Below are 24,006 nucleotides of genomic sequence, written 5' to 3'. Positions count from 1 at the left end.
TCCAAACCCCTTCAGTGCTGTTTCTCTCTCTCCTTCTGTTTCACTCCATGCGTCCGCAGGGCTTTGGCTTTGTAACTTTTGAAACGAGCACAGACGCAGATCGTGCACGGGAGAAACTAAACGGTACAATCGTAGAAGGACGTAAAATCGAGGTGCTTTCCTTTTCCCCTTCTCTCCGTCCTCCTTTCCTGCTTGCTGACCTCATTTCCTGTCCTCATCCTGAGATTCTTCAGCATCTGCACGAAAGCTGTGCATATGTGTGTGTGTGTTTGTGACACCTGAAAGCAATATTCTGGGTTATACTCTAACAACATTTCACCCCAAAATCAAAAGAAATAAAAAATAAACTATATTTTGTATACAGTATGTTTATACTGTTTTACTAATTTTAATATTTGTTGCATCGTAACAATAATTAAAATTCCTGTTACTGTACAGTGATAAAAATAATAGTACTGAATTGAGATGAATTTAGCATGCATTTAATTGTAGGTATTTGTATATATTATATTATATTTGTTCAGTTTAGATAAAAAAATACCAAATATTTGACAGAAACTGTCAATAGATATTAAATTGAAAATTTCCCAGAATATTTCTTTAATTTTTGTTGATATCTGAGAGGAATTTAATCTGTTGGATGCTAAACCAATTATTAAATATATATAAAGCTGAAACTATGAAATATATTAAGTAAAAAGTGCAGAATTTTATTATGTTCATTAACTTCCACCATTTTTTATTGGGTAACTGTATTTTCAAACTGTATTTGAGATCATATATCATGATCAAAGTGTTGTTTACTGCTGTTATTCATGTTTTGTTTTTTTTATCCATTGCTTGTGTATGTCATCAATTCCAAACTATTTGCAGTAAAAAAAAAAAACACAAAAAAAACTGCAAAAGTGAAGCAAAATATCAGACTGTAAAAACACATTCTGTAAAGTGTGTTGTGCATGGCTCAGAACAGCCAAAAGAGATGCATTGTGGGTCATTACAGGAATCACAGACGGATATTAATCACATGCATGTGTGTTTGCATGAGCGCAGTGTTCATATGCATGCGTTTCTGATATATGTTTCTGCAGCACACTCTCATCCCTCTCTCTCTATCTCAGGTGAACAATGCCACGGCGAGAGTGATGACGAATAAGAAAGTGGTAAACCCGTACACAAACAGTAAGAGCTCCTCTCAGCACACAGCTGTTTGAAACATCTGACTCTCTGTGGGATCTGTTCAAGCACATCTCTGTCCCGTTTCTGCAGGCTGGAAACTCAATCCGGTGGTCGGAGCAGTTTACGCACCAGAGCTCTACGCAGGTGAGGAGCTTTCTCACTGAAAAACGTTCAAAATGAATCATTTCCCCACATCCCTCAAATGTAAACTAGCTTGAGTTTGTTGTGTCATAATGATGATCTGTCAAGAATGTTTTGCTCTTTAGTTTCCAAAGAAAACACACACAAAGAATGGTTTCTAGGGTGTTCGAGCTGGTTTCTAGTATGATAGATGGATGGATGGATAGATAATATGGTGTAGAGGTTTGATCAGTAGTGATGTCTGTCATGTATTAGTGGCTCTGTCCCGTCCGGGCCGATGCGGGGTTAAATGTCTTGCTCAGAGGCGCAGTGCTGATGTCAGTGATTTCCCACTTTATGGAGGTGAAGCAGAGAGCGCTGCGTTTGCACTCCTCAGCCGCCAATCCAGTACAACCAATAAAACGACTCATGCTAGCGTGATATTAGCCAAACTAGACGCCACGTTGCTTTCCATTCCCAGTAAAGGCACAGGCTGTTGAAGGCTGCTGTAATTTATGGCAGTCAGATGGTGGCCGTATCATTAGCGCTGCTAGTTAGCTCTGGGCTCCATTTGATTAGCAGTCACGGATCACATTTCTTTTAAAACTCCTCGGTGGCACAAATGAAGAATTCAGCGCAGAGTAATTGGCTTTAGTCCGCTTCACATGCTCTGTTTTGAGTTCATTCTGATTCGCCCTCGAGTCTCGATGACTGTAAAAGTCTTTCATAAGGAAAATGAAATGACAGTTGAGCTCAGCAGAGCCATACACTAACACACACACACAGCTAATTCACCAGAACACACAGGTTTACCTACAGATCTAGATAGATAGATAGATAGATAGATAGATAGATAGATAGATAGACATACACAGATATGTATGTAGGTTTACATTTTAAATAATAATAATATATTGCAATATTTTGATATATAGATGATAGAATTTATATTACATATTTAAATCCTTGTTAAACAGTTTAAGTGAAGATGCCAGAGAGAGTTATAAGAGTTTTGAATCAATTTACTTGAAATGAACACTTTAAACTGATTCACAGTAATGAATCAAACTTATTTACTTATTTACAAACCTATTATTTTGTCACTGAAGTTGTATTGATGAGTTGTGAAACTAGTAACGTACAAAAAATAATAATAAAAAATCAAATGCTTTCATGATTTCAGAATTATATTGTAAATATAGGGCCTTTCGCACCACTTTAGTTACAAGTACCCGGACAATTTCGCGCAATTTCCCTGTACGAAAGAACGGAAAGGAGGATTAAGAATCTCCAATGACAACTGGCAGTGCTAGATTTGCTACAAGTGAATGCAATTAAGTGTCCATGCATTTATCTCTGTTCACCATACTTGCGAAATAAATTGACTCAATGTTTACAGTATGTTACACTGCGTCTTAAATCATGGCTGGTCAGGGCATTTTCGAACTCGTCTGGCCAATAAATGTCTACTTATGTCACGTGTAGTACCGGTTGTGCTGCTTAGACCCCGCTCCAGAGAAGGAGCTAATTTGGTTCTTGAAAAAGGCAGTCCGCTACTAAAATCGCACCTAGTTGCGATGGTGCGAAAACGCCCAAAAGTGAGTAGTTCCACAATTAGTTATGGTACTATAAAAATGTTACAGCGGTCCTTATAATGGTACATACAAATAATTGATTTTAACTTTTTCAGAAGTCAAACTCAGAGTATGATCTAGACACAGTTAAAAGTAATTTAAAGGACGATCTAGTTTTATAACTACCAGAACAATTAGATAAGAGACTACAGATATACAAAGGCAGTTTACCTGTTAGAGCTTTGACAATAAACATCAGCATATGCATTTTTCTCCTCTGATGCATGGAGGGCCAGCCAACCAAATCAAACAAAGTACACTGATGGGTACGTGTAGAAGCATTAGTCACAAATCCTATTGCAGCATGGTATATACAATCAGTTTTACTTTTTTTAGTGAAGATACATTAGCATACATTTAAATCGCATCGCCATAGTCCAGCACAGAAACAAAACAGCTTTGAATAATGCTCTTTTTTGCTTCAAAAGGAAGACATTTCTTTAAAAGACAAAGAAACCCCAATCTGGGTCTGAGGTTTTTTAAGAGATTTTCAATATGAATATTAAAACCCAACCTTTCATCAAGCCATATGCCCAGGTATTTATAGGTATTAACTCTTTCTTATCTTATCAGATTGTGGGTCTCTGTACTATTGGTGGACTTTGCGTGTGTCTCAGATTAGCTTTCAGTCGTCTAACAGAACGAGAGCGCTGGAGTGAGTGATGCTGCCAGCACACACACACACACACACACACACACACACACTCACGGGGGTTTCTCTCCGTTTACTGATGAGACAAGCCGCTATGGTTTAATCGGGAGGAAGTTCAGGGTCCATCTCAGATCTCTGCCGTTACACTTGACCCTTTAAACACTGCGCCTCCTCTCAGGGGTGTGTGTTTCCTCGTCTGCTGCTGAGACACACTTTATCCGGACTAAACATCAGCACATGTTCAGCGGTTGGCTGTAAGCCTGCAGACGCTAACATGCTCAGGAAAGAGTTTCCATCACCAGAAGAAAAAAATCATCATTTACACTCGCTCATCCATCCCTTCCAAACAATCAATACTTTATTTATTTGTTAGTTTGTTGTTGTTGTTGTTTTTTTAGGCCCCCTCAATCACACTTACATGTGGATTTCACTGCACTCAGATGTTTTTGCACTTAAAAGTGGCATCTACCAAGTCATATATACTGTTTTATATAGTTATATAATTATGTAGGTACATAGCATAAATAATTGCAAGCATAGATATGTAATTGTATATTTAAATAAAAAATACTTTATCCTTAGAAACATATTTAATACTAGGATATTATTTTTAAGATACTCCTAGTATGCTTTTATGGTGCCTTTTGCATGGTTTTGTAGTTGGACAGTCTCTGGTCATATCTGTGTTTGTTACAGTAAAGTGCAGTTTCACTTGTGTGTGTGTGTGTTTGTGTTTGTATGTGTGTACGCGTGTTTTGCTGTCACATGCATGTGTTTTATTGAGAGGTGTGTATATTTTGCAGTATTATGAGTGATGAGTGTGAGGTAATGAGCTCAGAGAGTAACCGCTGCAGTGATTGCTAAAGATCTTTTCAGATGACTTTAACAAGAGAAGAATAGCAGCTCTCACAGTGATAGAAGGGGTTTTCTATATCAGGATTTCCTTCAAAGGAGTAACCAGACTAACCAGCGACACGCTATCAGATTACCTCATGTCTTATTCCCAGCTGAGAAAACATTAACGTACAAAGTGTATAATATTACAGTAATAACACCTTCCATTCTCAGTTGGAATTGCAGTAGCACTTTATTTTACAGTCCTGTTCCTCATGTACATACTATGTACTTATTATAGTGATTACAATAACTATGTAATAACTAGGTACTAACCCTGAACCTACCCCTAAACCTAACCCTACCCCATGTAGTTACCTTGTATTACCAGAACTTTCTTAGATAAGTACATTATAAGTACATGTTAGTACAATGGCAATAGTGTAATGAACATGCCGATATTGTATCATGTCTGCGCTAACAGTTTCCAGAGGTGCAAATACATACACTGACAGACAGGTAGGACAACCGTAATCGTAATCGCTCGACTGAATAATTTGATTGGATGAACATTTTATGGTACTATACATGGACTTATTTATGGTATCTATAGCTTTTTGTGTGTGTGTGTAAATTTAGTGTAAATATCCGCTGCCTTGTTCTAAATTCTATTTTGTTAGTAACTTAAATATTAAATACAAAACAAAAATAATTATTAGTATAAAAAGTAAAATATTTATAAAAGTATATAACAAATTGTAAAGATATGCATTTGTATAATTATACAGTTTATATAGTATTTCAATAGTTTAATTGTTTTGAATATATGATATTAGTAATTTAAATATATAAAATATATAAAAAAAGTATCAAAATTAGTATAAGTATATAAAAATACATAATAATACTACAATGCAAAATTCTTTCTCAAGAATGACTCAAAAGGGGACGCAACAAAAACTGGGACATAAGAAAGCCAATTCACAAAAAAAAACGTTTTATTTAGATCAACCAAAACGTCTTAAGATAGTATTCAAAGTCAGTAACGGCATCCTAAAGGCATGGGCAAGAATGTAGTATCCTGTGGTGTGGTCTCGTGATGTGTGCAAAAAGAAACATCAAACTATAACGAAAAACAATCAAGTTGGCCGCCCGCTCTTCTGCCATCAAGCTTGCTTCTTATAAAGAGGCAAGGGAAATTGGGCACAGGTGTCACGGATGCAACCAGGTTACGGGGGGCGGAGTCATCCGACTTCTACTGGAAAAAAACCCAATGAATACCCAGGTCGTCACACTCCTCCCCTTAGAACAGGGATCTGTTAAGAATCCCTGCAAACAAACAAACAATTAAAACTAAAACAAACACCATACAGAAAAGAAAAAAATTAAGTACCAAAGACAGCAACCAGAGCCAAAATAGTGTTTTTTTTTTTTTTTTTTTTTTTTTTTTTTTTTTTACACACCAACTTAAGCATCATTCATAGGGGAACGTGACAGTGCGTCTGCCACAACGTTTTCAGACCCTCTAATGTGCTTAATATCAAGGCAATAAGCCTGAAGAAACAAAGACCAACGTATCAGCCTTTGGTTAGGACAGTGAAGAGAATTTAAAAACGTCAAGGGGTTGTGGTCTGTATAAATAACAACAGGTTGACTTGAGCCAACATAGATGTCAAAATGCTGTAACGCCCAAATCAATGCTAGAGCCTCCTTTTCCACCACGGAATAATTTAGCTGGTATGAGTTAAACTTGCGCGAAAAGAAGCTGACAGGCCGAACAACCCCCTGTTCATCAGACTGTTGGAGAACAGCTCCAGCTCCAACCTGACTTGCGTCAACCTGCAAAGAAAAGGACCTTTCAAAGCAAGGAGCCGCAAGGACAGAAGACGAACACAATAGAGACTTAACATTTTCAAACGCTAGCGCACAATTTGACGACCATATGAACTTTGTTTTGGTTTTCAAAAGATCGGTAAGTGATGCAACAACTGACGAAAAGTTACAGCAAAAGGAACGATAATAACCCACTAAACCCAAAAAACGCATAAGCTCTCTTTTGGTAGTAGGCGCAGAGTATTCTTGAATAGCTTGAACTTTTGCATTTAATGGTCGAACTTCACCACTTCCGACCACTTTACCCAAGTATGTCACAGTGGCCCGAGCAAAATCACACTTGGCTAAATTCACAGTCAAGCTAGCTTCCGAAAGGCGCATCAAAACTGCAGGCAGACGTTGTAAGTGCAAATCCCAACTGTCACTGAAGACAACCAGATCATCTAAATACACAGCACACCCCTCAAGGCCTGATACCACACGATTCATCAGGCGTTGAAAGGTGGCAGGAGCATTTCTAAGCCCAAAACTCATTACTTTATAGGAGTAAAGACCTGATGGAGTAATGAAGGAAGAGATTTCTTGAGCTCGCTGAGTCAAAGGCACCTGCCAGTAACCTCTTAGCAGGTCAAGTTTAGTTACATACCTAGCTGAGCCTACCTGGTCAACACAATCGTCCACCCGAGGGAGTGGAAAACAATCAGGCTTTGTCACAGCGTTTACCTTTCGAAAGTCTGTACAAAACCTTACAGACCCATCAGGTTTTCCTACTAATAGACATGGAGACGCCCAGTTGGAACACGAAGAAACTGCAATATCATTTTCTTGCATATACCTAATCTCTGCTTCCATCAAATCTCTTTTTTCTGGTGACACACGATAATAACGCTGTCTGACAGGGGAAGCATTACCCACATCAATATCATGCTCAACCCAATCTGTTCGAGACGGCGTATCTCCAAACAACCCAGGGAAACTCCGCAAAAGTGCACTCAACTCCGCCACCTGCGAAGGAGACAAGTGGACCAGATCATCGTTTAACCTTTCCAAAGACTCAGAATTATTTAAACGTCCACGTAAAATACCATCATCTGGTTCTTTACCCTCATTCTCCATTTGCCCTGAGCAAAATCCAGCTCCAACACCTGAAACAGCAAGGAGAGCAGAACAAACAGGGTTTACTTCCCCATTAGACTTCTCATAATATGGTTTCAGTAAATTCACATGATATAATTGAGTTAACTTTCTCCGAGACGGAGTGAAAATCTCATAATTTTCATCACTCAATTTACGCTTCACCACATACGGGCCTTCAAATTTTGCCTCAAAAGGAGAAGATGGCAAAAGACGTGACACAAGAACTTGGTCTCCTGGCTCAAAAACACGACATTCCACCTGGCGATCATACAACCGTTTCATGCCTGCCTGTTGTTTTTTTTGTTGAACTCTGGCCAATGCTCTAGCCTCAATTAACCTCTGTCTAAACCCATAAACGTACGACAACAGATTTTTCGGTGAGTCAGAAATTTTGACGGAACTTTGTAACACTCCCACAAGCCCACGAACTTTATGACCGAAAACTAAATCATTGGGACTAAACCCAGTGCTTTCGTGCACAACCCCACGTGCAGCCAGTAGTAACCAGGGCAAACCCTCCTCCCAATCTCTGTCCAACTGCACACAATAAGCACGAAGAAGAGATTTCAACGTTTGATGAAATCTCTCCAACGCTCCCTGGCTTTGCGGATGATGCACACTAGCAAGATTATGTTTGATTTTAAGCTGTTTTAAAACCTGTTGGAAGAGATGAGAGGTAAGGTTAGTACCCTGATCACTTTGAATGATTTTAGGAATGCCAAAAAATGACATAAATTGTGACAAAGCTCTTACAATTGACCGCGATGTAATTGTTCGCAATGGATAGGCTGAAGGAAAACGTGTAGCCAAACACATGACCGTAAGCAAATATTTGCTTCCCGATTTTGAAGGTGGCATAGGGCCCACGCAATCAACTATAAGATGTTCAAAGGGATTACAATCAGCAGAAATCGGATGTAATGGAGCTGGTTTCAGTTTTTGATTTGGCTTACTGGTTACCTGACAAACGTGACATGACCGTATATAGATTGAAATATGGCTCTTTAGATGTGGCCAAAAAAAATACTGCAAAACACGATCATAGGTCTTACGCACCCCAGAATGCCCCGACTTTTCGTGTGCAACCTCCAACACGAACTCGAACTAAAACACTATTACCAGTTTCAGATTGCACTGAAAACGGCAAAATGGACTCTAAAATGAAAGAATCCATAGCACCTGTGTCACGTAGAATTCTGACAGGAACTTCAACTCCATCTGACAATGACACTCGACCTTCTGTAATAAAAGGAGCATAAGTGGACAAATAATCATTAAACCGTTTATCCTCAGACTCAGCACCACTAGAATGAACAGAATTTGCCACTGCAGCAGGCTTAAACTTATTTACGTCAATCTGTTTATTTTTCTCTTTAAGTATAGGGCAGTCCCCTTTCCAATGGCCTTTTCCCCGACAGTAATTACATATTTTAGACGAATCAAACTTCCCTGAAGAAAAGTATCCACCCTGATAACCAGCATATGTAACACGATTCGCGGCAACTTCACGTGTTCTCCAATCAGCAGCAGTGTTTTTATGAGTGAGCACAAAGTCATCAGCCAACAATGCTGCCGCCTCAGGAGACTCAATTTTGTGCTCACTGATATACATCGCAATTGGATCAGAAACTGAAAGTTTAAACTGTTCAACTATAATCAATTCCAGCAGTTCCTCAAATGTTTTGGCCTTTAGCGACGCACACCAACGAGTAACATGTCGTCTTAAATCTTGCACAAACTCCAAATGAGTCTGTCCTTGCTCCTTTTTACAAGACCTAAAACGTTGTCTATATGTTTCTGGTACACACTCATATGCTTTCAAAACTGCGAATTTAACGGTTTCATAATCTCTACAGTCATCTGTACTCAAAGCAGCAAAAGCTAACTGCGCCTTACCGACCAATACACTCTGTAGTAACAGAACACAATCGGTTTTAGACCAACCTTGTAACACCGCAACACGTTCAAACATAGTAAAAAAAACATCCGGATCAACCTCATTAAATTTAGGAACAAGTTTTAAGCTTTGATTCAGTGGAAACTTCTCACTCTGACCAACAATTGACCCAACGTCACCAACTTTACCTTCTTCAATGAGCTTCAGCTTTAAATACTGCAAGTCCATCCTTGCTTTATCCAATTCTATTTTATCACGCTCCGATTTCTGCTTTATTTTCTCATGTTCCATTTGTAACAATAATAACTCTTTTTGCTGGTCAAAAGTTAAAGCAGACTGTGTAGTCAAACTTTTTACATGCTGGTCACTTTCACTCATTTCAGCTGTCAGAACTTTCTTATCAACCAGTTTATTCTTCAGCTCAGTTTTAATACTACTTTCTTTTATTCTCTTATCGCTAAGTTTTACTTCATAATATTCAGCGATTTTCAAAAGTTGTTCTTTTGTACATTTATTTAACAACTCGTGCGACGGCGATTCAACAAACTGGTCAATATCAGCCATAAGCAAATAAACCACAGACTGAAAGTATTCAAATGTGCAATCAAATACTTGGAAATTAGCCCACTATCTAACCCTCAAAAATCTACCTACTTAACTAAAACCTAAATCTTCATGTGGATACTGGCGGGGGGAAATTAAGCACACAAGCCCAGTGGGTGGAACTGCAACTGGTTAAACCAGCGACAATTCTCAACACCATGGAAATGCTCCCGAGACAACTGCTACTACCCGCGTTCACCACAACACTACAAAAATAACAAAACCCGATATGTTTCAAAGGAAACACACCGCTAAACCTACCAGGGATAAATTCCAAGTCAAAACAAACACTATTGCACAAAGGAAACTTACCAGTCGGAGGATTCAAACGACGACCAAACAACTAGCTACACCAAACGCTTTCAGATGTCCCAAAGCAGCTATCATGACGTAATTATTCAAATTGGGATCCCCCAAACGTCACGACCAAATAATTTCCAATCCCCTTTAAAGGAATAGAAAACAACAAAACAATCCAAATAATCAAACATGTTCAACTAAGGCATAGAATTAGCCTAAGAACGGACGAGCCCCCATTTGTTACGTCCCGTGACTCAAAAGGGGACGCAACAAAAACTGGGACATAAGAAAGCCAATTCACAAAAAAAAACGTTTTATTTAGATCAACCAAAACGTCTTAAGATAGTATTCAAAGTCAGTAACGGCATCCTAAAGGCATGGGCAAGAATGTAGTATCCTGTGGTGTGGTCTCGTGATGTGTGCAAAAAGAAACATCAAACTATAACGAAAAACAATCAAGTTGGCCGCCCGCTCTTCTGCCATCAAGCTTGCTTCTTATAAAGAGGCAAGGGAAATTGGGCACAGGTGTCACGGATGCAACCAGGTTACGGGGGGCGGAGTCATCCGACTTCTACTGGAAAAAAACCCAATGAATACCCAGGTCGTCACAATAATTATATAATCAAAACCTAATTATATTATTTCTGTTACATAAAAAGTTATAATTCTTACAAAAATGTTTAAATAGTATAAAGCTTTTAAAAGTTACACACACACACACACACACACACACACACACACACACACACACACTTGAATGCACACTTTTAAGCTCCTAAAAGCAAATAAAAGCCCCTAAAGCAGTCAGTGATGACACAATGTTGATTTTTCTTCAGATCTCTCTCTTTAAGCTCTCGTATAGTCCGGTCTGATCCGGTCTGAAGTGTTTTAATGAGTGGAGATGAGCTCTCTGATTGTTTCTCGGCACATTAAGGACATAATGAAGCACTTGCTGTTGATTTGATGAATCTGTGTCTATTCCCCTGTGTGTGGATTACTCACTGCAACTCTTCACAATAACCAGCATTAAACAGCTGAGCGGCTGCTTACCAGACTAACCATCCCCTCACTGACTCTCTGTGTTCTTATGTCTCTCTCTCTTTCTGCTCTTCTGAGATTTTTTTTTTTTTTTCTGGTGTTTTGTGCCACAGCATGTCAGCTGGTTTGATGAATGTGTTTTTATTGAGGCAGTGTAGCCTATCGCCTGCTCATTATCAGCTTCATTTACATATATCACATGACACGGACGCCGGCGCAGCATAAACAGAGAACAGTATGTAATTTCAATGACTGATTCTAACAGCAATCCGGTCGTCTTTATAAGCCTCACTGTGTGATAGAGACACATGCACCTCATCTACTGCCCTGTGTTTCCTTATAAACGCTCCCTGTGTGTGTGTGTGTGTGTGTGTGTGTGTGCGCAGTGACGGGTTTCCCGTATCCCGCGGCAGGAGCAGCGGTGGCGTACAGAGGCGCTCACCTGCGGGGGAGAGGCCGGGCCATTTACAACACCTTCCGCACAGCTCCTCCTCCTCCACCCATCCCAGCGTACGGCGCGTGAGTCTTTCTCAGCAAATACTGATCCGTGCCATAGTAATTACATCAACTGATACATCATTAATGCAATTAAAAAATAATCAATTGACAGCTGTATTTGGACGTGAAGTCACTTATTTCTCACTGATGCAGCAGTTTTGATGCTTATAAGTGACCCTGGAGCACAAAACAATCTTAAATCGCTGGGGTATATTTGTAGCATAACCCAAAAATACATTGTACGGGTCAAAATTACATTTATTTATTTTATGCCAAAAATCATTAGGAGATTAAGGAAAGATTATATTCAATGAAGATATATTTTTTTTTATTTCCTACCTTAATATATCAAAACTTAATTTCTTATCAGTAATATGCATTGCTAATAACTTCATTTGGACATATTTGAAGGTAATTTTCTCAGTATTTAGGTTTTTTTGCACCCTCAGTTTCCAGATTTTCAAATAGTTTCATCTTAGCCAACTTTTGTCTTATCCTAAGAAACCATACATCAATGGAAATATTATTTATTCATCTTTCAGATAATGTATGAATCAAATTTTTGAAAAATTTACACTTAAGACTTAAGTTTTGTGGTACATGTATGTGTGATAATGAAATGCTCTCGTCGTCTCTTCTCTGTCTCACAGGATGGTGTATCAGGACGGATTCTACGGTGCAGAGATCTACGTGAGTAACTTTGTTTCTTGAGGGATGAGAGCGGAGTGTAATTCCAGTCCAGGATCTCTGGCATTGATTAAGAGATGCCTCAGTTTTGCCAAGAAACCTGACAACCCAATTCTAGATTCCCTTCAGTCACCATAAACACAGAGTTTGGCAAATGAGCAAAGCGCTCTCTATGTCCTCCAGCTTCAGCACACACACACACACACACACACACACACACACACACAAGCATGCTTTCAAACCACTCCTGCATTTGGCAGAAGTGTTTCTCCAAAGCAACTTGTGTTGCATTCAAGCTATACGTTTATCAGTTCGTGCATTCACTGGGAATCAAACCCGTGACCTTAGTTCAGTGCTACAGGCCTGAAGAGTTCAAAAAGAATAGAAAACTTGACTTGTTTAAACAGCAGTATGTTGGTAAAACACTGAGGTGAGACTTCAAAGAGAACAAATTAGACTCCAGTTTAGTGTTTATTTGCATCTGCTGCTTGTGCTGTTAGGAGGATAACTGAGAGCAGAGAATTCAAAAATACTTTTTACAGCCAATGAAATGGGGGAAAATAAGAAAAAGGTGAAAAAGGTATTTGCTGGCCAGAAAAGGGGGAAAATAAGTGTTGGACATATACGATAATTAAATACAAAATTGGTCAAAATAAAGAAGAATAAACTCTCAAAAAGGTGCATTTGGTGTGCAATAAAATGAGAAAAAAAAAAAAATAAATTTGGTGGCCAATTAAAATGATTTACAATAAGAAATGAATGATAAAATAAATTACATTTATTAGCAAATACAAATGGTAAAAATAAGAAGAAACTGCGAAAAAGTTACATTGTGTGTCAATGAAGTGGGTAAAATAAGGGTAAAATAATTTTTTTGTAGCTAATAAATGGATAAAAAAAAAATTAACCTTCAACTGGACGATGTGAGTGTGTGTGGGTGCATGTGTGTGTGTGTGTGTGTGTGTGTTGTAGTGGTTTGTTGATTGTTGGCTGTGAACCCTCAGTAGTGTGAGTTTTGTGGTTGCTCTGCAGTGAGTCACTGAAGAGGTGAAGCAGCTTCAGATAAATGGATTCATCTTCTTGCCGGCGCTGCTATTCACTCTCTCTCTCACACAGACACACACACACACACACACCCTGATAGTGACACACTGACCCGCAGGAGGACAAACTCAATCACCCATCTCTCTTTCACTCTTCATTCTGCTCTCAGTTCATTCCTTACCTTAAAAAAAGTTTGAAATACTGCATATTTTTAATATATTTTTATTTTTATTTTGTGAATTGATTTTATCCAAATGGGACTCTGTGAGGAACATACTGATTTTTTTTTTTTTTTTTTGATGCTATTGTTTCTCTTTAATTTTATTTGCTCCTTTATTCTATTTTCATTTATTTTTCATTGTCCCTTCCTATTTTTTCTCTTATCCTCTTTTCTTTTTTCTCTTTTCTTTTCTCCTTTTTTTATGTTCTTTTATATTTATTTTCTTTCATGGTTCTCCTTTTCTTTCCTTCCTTTTTTCTTTTCACTTTTTGTCTGTTTTGTTCCTCTTCAAGATTCACTCCTTTTCACTTCGGTTCCTATCTTTTCTCTTTTCCTTTCTATCTTTTCTCGTCTATTGTGTTTCTTCCCCATTTCTCTTCTCTTCTGCCCTTCTCTCCTCGTGGCTCTTCTCATTCTTCCCCCCGTCTCATCTTCAGCGGTGTGGTCTGTTATATTTAGTGTCCTGATAAAGCCATGTTCTGTGTATTGGGCCGGAGGTGCTGACAGTCTGATTTATTACCCAGTGTGTTCGCAGGCGGGGGCTCCAATCAGTGCGGTCCCGCAGGAAGTTCACCACGCCTGCTCCTCTTCACTTCCTGTCCCCAGGGGAGGGGTCACATGACCTCACAATCCCCCGCTCAACCTCTAACCTGATTTCATTTTACTTTCACTCCCAAACTTCTTCCGATTCAAATTGTTTTCCGAGTGATGGGAAACCCAGCCCTTCCCGTAGCGTTGGAGAGTCTCCGTGTGCTCGTTTCAGTAGCGCACCAACCGTTCTGTGCTGACTGTCTCAAATTCTCCACTCAATAAACTTTCCGTGCCCGATTTAAATGCGGCACACATTATCAGTGTAAGCCTCCACACTCAGCATCTCAAACAGAAATCAGCAGTGTTATCGCGTGTTGCAGCGCCCCCCAGTGGCGTGTCGCTCTCGCTCATGGGCGTTGTGTGTTTGTCGGGCCGGAGAATGTAAAACAGCGGCTGTTCTCTTTCTGACGCTCTGATTAATGTGTGTTATTAGCGATCTGCCTACAGACAAATGAGCTCCACTCCACCTCAGAGTCTCTGCTGATTATGATACAAGCGACAAATCTACAGAATCTGCTCCGTTTTCCGGAGAAACCAGCAAGAACCAAGAGAGATGTGTTTCAAACCCTATAAAGACGACATCTGAAAGCATCATACGCACACTTCTGAGGATGCTATACAGAAACTAGGCTGCAGAATTAACCCTGTAAAGTCTGACGTATGAAATAATAAAGTTATTTTTAAAAATGGAACCGTTTATTAAAACTTTACACAAAAGTTTGCATATGTGGTTATTGTTGAGTAGGCTATTATAGTATGAGATAATGAAAATTAGGAGGGGAAACTCATGTAAACTGAGCAAAAATATGTAATTTTGTGCTGATGCTGATATTGGAATGGACAAAAAGTGAGATTAAAAATTCTAATAGCTTGTTAGCCAATGAGATCTTTATAACTGTATAACAGATAGGCCTACTTACGTAAAACGATATAAATATCAGTCGTCAATCTATGTCTCCAATAATATGTCTTAGTAAGATGATGATATGATTTATACAATACAATACAATGATAGTTGAGAGATAATAAATGTTGTTCCTCAAAAGAGACACGTGATTCACAAGCTGAAGATGTACATTTGTATAATTATACTAAAAGGCCTTTTACTTGCAAAAAAGTCTAAACTATCAATCAGACGACAGAAGGCATGGAGCATCATGTTGGTCATTTAGAGGCCATCAGATGATGAAGTATTTCACAGTAGGTGTGTGTTGTATGAATGTTGGGGTGTGAGCGATAAATGATTGTTTTGTGTTTTTGTGTTTTCAGGGTGGATATGCGGCGTACAGATATACTCAGCCTGCAACGGCTACAGCGTACAGCGACAGGTTCGACTTTATTCACACATGCAGTGTTGCATAACATATCAACAGAAACATTTATTTTGGCATGCATTTTCAGTTTTTCATATTACAATTTCAGTTCGTTTTTTTTTTCTGTTTAGCTTCAGTTTGTATTTATTTAAATTTTTGTTTTATAGATTTTTTTTTTTTTGTATATAACCACTGATTACAAAAACGTATTGCTTTTTATTGGGTTACTTGTTTATATATAATGAACAGTACTATACTGTTGAAGTTAATATATTGTTTTTAATTATTAAATTCATCTTTTTTTATGCAACTGCTCACTCTCTATAGCAGTAGTACATGTTTTATTATTTCAAGATTTTAGTTTTTTTGTTTAAACTGACCTGAAAACAGTATCATGTTAATATAGTCATGTACACTAGTAAAAAAAAAATCTATATATATATATATATATATTTGAAGTTGTCCTAAAAACTCAAACCAAAATGCGTTCTTGTCTTAGGACAACTTTGATGATCTTTTTTTGATCCACTTCAGATGTTGACTACTATATTAATATTATATATTAATATTTTAGCTTTTATTTGTTCAGTCTGTATGTGTTTGTTATTTCTATTGTTTTGTTGCTTTTTAAATACTTCTCAGCTTTAATTTACATTTATTTCAGTTTTAGTCATTTTAGTGCTTAAGCTTATTTTTCTACAACGTTCATTTAAGTTTTCCATCTACTTTATTTCACTAAAGAGGATATTCAGCCACAGTCTGTATTGGAAGTCTGAGTGAAGCAGCAATTTGCTAATGAGGAAGAGAAATAAACTTAATTTAAGACCGGTCCCAGAAACCAAGTCACAGTTTTAATACACAGTTTTGCTTTGCAAAGAAGTTTGTTGTTTTAAAGGATGTTTAGCCATTTTTACTGGAACACAAAATAATAATACTGATTACAAAGATGAATGAAATGACGTTTTGCGCTGTGCTGAAGTCAGTGTTATGCTTTCAAAGCAGGTTTCTTGCCAATCCAGACTGAGTCAGCACAATTAACGTCCGGTTTCACACACACAGACATTAAAGCGTATATATCTCTTACAGTAAAGCTGGCCTTTTCTCTCTCGCCCTCCGTTCGTCTGCTGGAGTTGTTGCCCGCAGCCGAGGGTTTGTGTTTTCTTATCTGCTCTCTGCAGACCTTCATTTGCAAGCTGTATGTGGAGAAGAATCAGAAGAGAGTGGAAAATGTGCAATATATAAATGAAAGGAAATGACACGTGTTGTCCTTCCTGTGGAGGATTAGTTCCAAACCAGCAACACAAGCCTGCGGCACCTCGCTTGCCTCTTTCACCTTTCTTTCCCTCACTCATTATCTCTTTTCACTCATTCTTTTGTGCTCATGTTTAATGTTTCTTCTCTGTTCTTGTCATTTACCTGAATTTGTTTCTTGGAAAAATAAAAATATGTTAGGAGGGACGTTCGACAGAAAGTTTTTCTTACGCAGATTTTAATAAAAATAAAAATAGAAAAAAGCTAACACAATTTGACTCCCTATGAACCCGTTCAAGTCTAAAAGTTCTGTTGTAGTTTCTTTCTGTAGAAATTCCAGCCTCCCTCACTGGAAAAAAACAAAAGATAGAATTCACTGCGGTTTCCAGTAAAGAACCAACAACCTTTATTCTCTTGTGCACACATTTTGATTACAGGGGCATATTATTGATTAATAAACTTATATTCATGCACAATACTATCTTTTGACCTCAAAAACTTTTTTAAATAGCACCTGGTTTTTCTGATATTTGCATCACATAGCAAGCTCCATATGTATGGCTTTTCTGACATGGTAAGCTTGCTCAGTAGCGCACCCGGTGCTTTACATTTGTGATGCCGGTTGTTATAATTTGGTATTTCTATTTACTTTAATTGGTATTTATTTGGTTTTAGTATAGTATTCACACCAAGTCAGAATATTCTGGTGAAGCTTCTAACTTGGTGAGAATAGTTTTGTTGCGTAAAGTGTATTTTAATTTCGATATTTGACTCATATAAGACATTTGAGTGACATTACAGAAGTAAAATAGATTGTAAATGCTGTTTCATGTTGTGAATGAGTGTTTGCACGTGTTAAAGCATCTCCTGATTAATGTTTCTGCAGTTATGGGAGAGTCTATGCAACTACTGACCCATATCACCACACCATCGCCCCGGCAGCCACCTACAGCGTGGGGACCATGGTAAGATAAACCACTGTTACAAACAGTGAAACAGTGTCAGAAACAGCACGCAAATGTATTGCGCACTTTGCCAGAATTGTATTAAGAACTGTTTCCCACCTTTTTTGTCCACCACATTTGTGGCAGGTGTTTCTGTGAGTCGTTTTTCCATGACATGCTCCCTGACGAGAGGAAGTCAGCTGGTTAATGTCTGTTTTTAGCTAGCGTTTGCAGCTAACATCAAAGATGAAGGCACTAATGGGCCGTCAGAGTTAGGAGAGCTCTTCTCCGCTGCGTCGTTTGCTCTCTGTTTCCCCTAAATTAACGAGCATGTAACGCATGCAGCAGTGTGCCGTGGGACAGACTCGATTAAAGGTAGGAGATGTCAGAGGATGGTTTATTTCCAACCACCTCTCTCTATCAGACAGAACAAAAAAAAAGACTCTTGTTTGGCACTCCGGCATGCATGCAATTTCTCAACGACAAGGACGTCAGCAAAACACATTAAAACAGAATAAGAAAATAGAAAAAAGAGGCAGTAGTAAACAGTTCCCCGGTGCAGCTGCTAGCTAAAAGCTTTCATTAATTAAGACGCTTTGTTTGAGACTCTCTTCATTTACTTAATTAAGACTCTGACTGTACGTTTTTCTTTAATTCCTGCTTCCCTGCAAATTTCCTTCCTTGTTTCTTCATCAACAGTGAGAAAAATGACCCCATCACAAAGCCGAGAAGCCCCGTCAGTGGCTCCGTTCCAAAACATAGTGAGCCACCTGTCTACTGCTTCCAAAGAGAAGGCTCTTTCATTAACAACTGCTAGAGAGAGCACCATTTTTCAAAGTTGAACTAATAACTTGACACAACATGTTAAAAAGTGTTAATAATTCATTTCTAATTAGACTGACCTTTTTCATTTATTTAATTATATATAACATCAGTTATATTACGTTGTAGTATTATTTTCTTACACAATTGTGGATGGATGTTTTGTTGCAATGCATTCTGGGACCACACACATGGATGAATTGCAAAAACTAAGTTCTCTGCCATAGTATTTTGTCACAATTAAATCACAATATTTAAAATAAAATTGTAATCTAAAAATAAAATTATTTTTATGAGAAATAAGTTGAATTAAGGTACAAACTTGTAAAGAATTGGCAACTAACTAAAATTAAAATGAAAACAAAAAGCTAATTAAATTAACAACTAATTAAAACAAACTAATAAAATTACAACAACAAAAAATGACAATAAAAACTTGAATATAAAAATAAATTCTAATACTGTATTAAATATAATTTACATGATCTTACAATGCTGTCTATTTTTGGAGTTCACTAGGTTTTGGAACGGACCCAAATTGTCCATTTATCTATGTGTGTGTGTGTGTGAGAGAGAGTACTGATGCAGAAGAACCTGAGAACTCTGATTTACAGAGCAATCAAATGATCCCTCGTCTGTCAGAAAAAGAGCACTTTGGTTTTCGGCTCTTTCATCATAACTGATTAACGCAACAGCACAAGATGGGAGAGCTTTACGCTTTTAAAATTCCTTTAATAATTAGTTCCTCTGAGGTTGCATTAAATTCTCTTTGCTGGTTTTACCAGCGTCATGAAATTGCAGAAGGCTTCCACCCAGACCAGCGAGCTGGGTCGCCCCTAAATTAGGGAGAATTTTCCTTTGAAGGTCTATGATTTCTGGAGTAAATTACACGTATGGTCCAGTATCGCGGGGCGTGTTCGAAGATCATCACTCGCTCCCACGCCTGCAAGCTTTCTGCACACTAAACTTTAAAAAGAATAATTGTATGTGCCTTTGAACACCATTGGAATTCATTTGATGCACCGTAGTTTGAGGTCTATAATGCGTTCAAAGTCAGCCGATGCCACAATGCGTCCAGACGGAACTAGTTAGTGACTCCGTAATGAGATTCCAAAAAGAATGCAGAACCCTTCATGGGCAGCACGTGACCCCTTGATCTCACCATTATTTAACTTAAGTTTTGAGAAGTTTTCTAAATCAGTTCTCATAATTCATCAGCATTAGTGAACACCCACACACACACACACACAAACCGGTAAAGGAATAGTTCACCCAAAAATGTACATCTGCTGAACATTTTCTCATCTTCAGGACATGTAAAGGGGGTCCCACACCAGACGAGAAGCGCAGCGCAGCACCACGTCTTTAAAATTCGAACACATTATTCTCTATGAGTGTACACACACCGGCGGCACCATTCGGTGTCTGTCCGCGGTGCCCAGCTACGACTCAGAACGCTGTTCAAATTTCTGCCTCGCCACAGAGCGCCATCTGCATAGTTTATATTAAAAAAACCCAGATGTTATAAACTGAAACTGAAACTAAAATACAGTACACTTGTTTCATTCAAATAAAACATTACAAAGTGTTTGGTTACGTTTTCAGTCAGGCTGCACAGTTGCCTAGACAACAGATACAACAAAACAATAACAGATTAATTATAACACAGATTCTTTTCATTAATTAACGTTCAAAACTCAGCTTTTATCAATTAAAATCATATATTTAAAATAATAATAATAGATTAAGTTAAAACTAACCCATCTTGCTGCGAAATTGAGCTCGTGCATATAGAATGTGTGCGTCCGGTGTGCGATACCTTGAGTTGTCCTACATGTGGTGCGACGCAACGCAGCGCTTCTCGTCTGGTGTTCGACCGCCTTAAGATGTTAGATGAGTGTTTTACTTCAAGAAAACAAATTTGGAGAAATTATTAGTCTTAGAAATTAGTAAAGTAGTATTACATCACTTGCTCACCAATCGGTCCTTTGCAGTGAATGAGAGTCCAAACAGCCGATAAAAACATCACAATAATCCACAAGTATCCACACCACTCCAGTCAATCAGCTAATGACTTGTGAGGAGAAAAGTTGCTAAAATAGTGGCTAAAATAGTCCATAATATTGCTCTCCTAGTGAAAAGGTCGTCTTGTCTGAATCAGGAGAGAAATATGCAAAGCTCTAGCTCTGTTTACTACAGAGCCCCACACATGACACGCAGGAAAAATATAAGGCTAAATCATGTCCACGATTTACTAATTCGTTCCCTCAGTGTACTAAAACATGCACACGATCACTACTGTCCCTTGATTTACTATTGCATTCACTCGATTTATAAATTGTGCACATGATTCGAGGGAACGCAATAGTAAATCGAGGGAACGCAATAGTAATCGTGCGTATGCTTTAGTACATCAAGGGAATTAATTAGTAAATCGTGCACACAATTTATTTATTTTTTCTTGTATGTCATGTGCGGGGCTCCATAGTTTACAAACCAAAACAGGCCAAAACACAAAATGTCGGTGGATTGTGGCAACATGTATTTAATCAGCTGTTTGGAGTTTAATACATTTAATACAGATAATCAATTGGTGAGTTATGTAATTTTATATATTTATCCAAAACTGTTCTACTGAAGAAGAAAAAAAAGAAAAGAAAAATAAACTTTTCTACAAACAAACTGGCGTTCTTTTTTGAGTGGACTGTTCCTTTATAACAATGCCAGAATTCTAAAGGAAGGAAATTTGAGAAGCAGGAATTCCGTCGTTGCCGTGACCACCAGCTTGACTCTGATTGGTGCTCTGTCATCTTTGATGTTGCAGGCGAGCCTGTACAGAGGAGGCTACAGCCGCTTCACACCCTACTAGAGAGACTAAACCACTGATTACTCAAACTAACACACAAAACCACTAGACTCCTTCTGCTACACGGAGTGTGATTTCAATCAAAAATGCTTCCAGGTCACCCAATGACCTCATCCCGACAACATTCTCTCAAGTGGACATTGTGGAAATCAGTGGGAAAATCAGAAGAGCAGCTCATAAATGTGAAGTTGATGTCAGATTTTTTAAAGTCAAATTTGTTTTCTCATTTGTGTTTTGTCTGCAAATGCAAGGACAGTGTTTGAAAAAGCATTTTAAAATGGGAAGAAAGTGAATTATCATGTGGTCCTTTAGATGATTGTTTTTCATTATTAATAATTTTGTTATGTATATAAGCTGCTAGACTGAATTCAGACATGAGACAATATCTCAGGACTCTCTTCAACTTTTCTTTGGATCCAAAACCACCCCAGACAGACATACGTATATATATATACCAGATATTGCCAGCATACTCTATTCTCTGTGGTCTGAAACTGTGTGTTTGCTGTATGAATAAGCTGTTCTTGTTTAGTTGCTGGGGTTTTATTTTAAGGGTTTCTATGCATGTTGTTTCAGAGATGAGAGGACTCATCATGTGTTCTCTCACGTTTGCACTAACATATTTACCTCTGTACACAGTGGACAGATTTAACTCACGCTAACTAATGCTGAATGAATGTGTGAGTGCTTGTGCATTAACATATAAGGATTAAAAGATCATTTCATATATGGAAATATTACATAAAGTAATTTTACAAGTTAACATAGTGACTTTGGGAGCAATATGATTTTCTGGATTTTCAAAAGAAGGACAAATAATTAGATTCATGAAAATACAAGGAAACTTGGCGGGACTTGAAGAGATGTGCAAAGAATTTTCTATTTAAATTATCTATTTAAATTTATTTAAATTATTATTATTTTTAAAAAATTATATATATATATATTTTTTTTTTCTTTTTTTTTTTTTATTAAGTTTAGTATTAAGTGTAGATTTCAATTACAATGCATATATTTAAAGTAAGTTTCCACAGAAATAAGTTTTTTCTCCAATTCAGTAGTACTGAAATATACACAATTGTACAATTTTATTCCTATCTATATTCTGAACATTTTTACTGAGGGGATTTGTTCATAAGTCATTCACAATGATTTGTATACCATTTTATTTTTTATTTTTTAAAAACTGAAAGTGCATTTTTTTCCTGTCTGTTGACAGTTTTTCTTCATCAGTAGCACTTACATAACCCAACTGTTTTCTTCCTATCTATATTCCTAAGGTATTTATAGAGGGTTTTTCATACATCATTCACTTGATTTCATTATTGCACTATAACTATTTATGTCTGTAGATTTCAATTACATTACATATATTTAAAGGACCTTGTCTCAAATTAGTTTATCTCCATTTCAGTAGTACTGAAATATACAAAACTTTACAATTGTATTCCTATCTATATTCTGAAGATTTTTACTGAGGGATTTGTTCATATATTACTCAAAAATATTTATGTACCATTTTATTTTATAAAACATGCAAAAAATATATTCTGTCTTCGACAGTATTTCCTCATCAATAGCACTTACAAAATAACTTTTCGAAATAAGTTTGTTTCTCCGCTTTAGCAGCACTCGCGAACACCAAATTTTATTTTTATTTCTATCTATATTCTGAAGATTTTTATAGAAGGGTTTGTTCATATATCATTTGCACCGATATATATTGCATTTTATTCTTAAAACATAATGGAAATGTTTTTTTTTTCTGCCTGTTGGTGGTATTTTATGATTTAAAGAGTGATAAAAAGATATATCAAAAATCCCTTCTGTAAAAACCTTTGACACTACTATGTCAAAAAATCAAGAAAAATATAAATAAATCTTGTTTTATCCAGTGTTAAGATTTATTCTTTGCAATTTTTGCAAATTAGTGCATATTTAATTAGAAAATGCTTTATTTGCATTTTTAAACAAAACAATTCTGAAAACGTATAATACAACAGAGTTTTCTTTGTGTACTGTATGTATGGGTGATATATTAGCCCAAATATTTACTCTGTTCACCTGTAGTGTCTTACCTTAATAAACATACCGAGATACAGTCAGGCATAAAGAATCACAGGAAAGTGTAAGAGAAAGAAATAGAGAGAAACTCATTCAGATGTCATGAGAATGTCCTGCAATTCCTTTTCCACACCTTCAATCTGAATGCATTAATGATTAAATGTGAATCAGTTCAGTCTCTACCTCATTGATTCAAATGCAAAACATGGATAGAGATCTTAAGTAGTGTGATATTTGTTAAAAATTAAGAAACTCACATCCCTGAGCTCATGTTATGATGCTTTGGATTTAATTCAGCTCCCATGCGCTGTAAAATGTCATTTGATTCACAAAATTAGGGCTATATCCTTGAGGTGTATGTTGAAACTTAACTTTGAGTGATGTGACTCATGTAAAAGGGCCTTTAGGATTAAAATAAGTTTAGTACAAGTTAACAATGTTTACACCCAAACATATCAGCAGAATCTTTAAGGACATTTGGT

The 24,006-nt window shown here is 37.3% G+C and overlaps 1 protein-coding gene across 1 annotated transcript in view; it reads left to right on the top strand.

Moving 5' to 3' along the window:
- Positions 1–21,840, top strand: part of LOC113084960 (RNA binding protein fox-1 homolog 3-like) — a 67,318-nt gene extending 45,478 nt beyond the window's left edge. The window contains exons 5-12 of the mRNA XM_026255040.1: positions 60–152; positions 1,119–1,179; positions 1,267–1,320; positions 11,611–11,743; positions 12,373–12,412; positions 15,534–15,592; positions 17,715–17,793; positions 21,419–21,840. Of these exons, the coding sequence (XP_026110825.1) occupies positions 60–152; positions 1,119–1,179; positions 1,267–1,320; positions 11,611–11,743; positions 12,373–12,412; positions 15,534–15,592; positions 17,715–17,793; positions 21,419–21,463 (564 nt within the window). The 3' untranslated portion in view covers positions 21,464–21,840. The remainder of the gene's footprint in view (positions 1–59; positions 153–1,118; positions 1,180–1,266; positions 1,321–11,610; positions 11,744–12,372; positions 12,413–15,533; positions 15,593–17,714; positions 17,794–21,418) is intronic.
- Positions 21,841–24,006: the final 2,166 nt, after the last annotated feature.

This window comes from Carassius auratus, unplaced genomic scaffold (genome assembly GCF_003368295.1).
Source record: "Carassius auratus strain Wakin unplaced genomic scaffold, ASM336829v1 scaf_tig00040972, whole genome shotgun sequence".
In the NCBI taxonomy this organism is placed as follows: domain Eukaryota; kingdom Metazoa; phylum Chordata; class Actinopteri; order Cypriniformes; family Cyprinidae; genus Carassius; species Carassius auratus.
The sequence above is the reverse complement of the archived record's forward strand: the minus strand, read 5'-3'. Positions and strand labels throughout refer to the sequence as shown.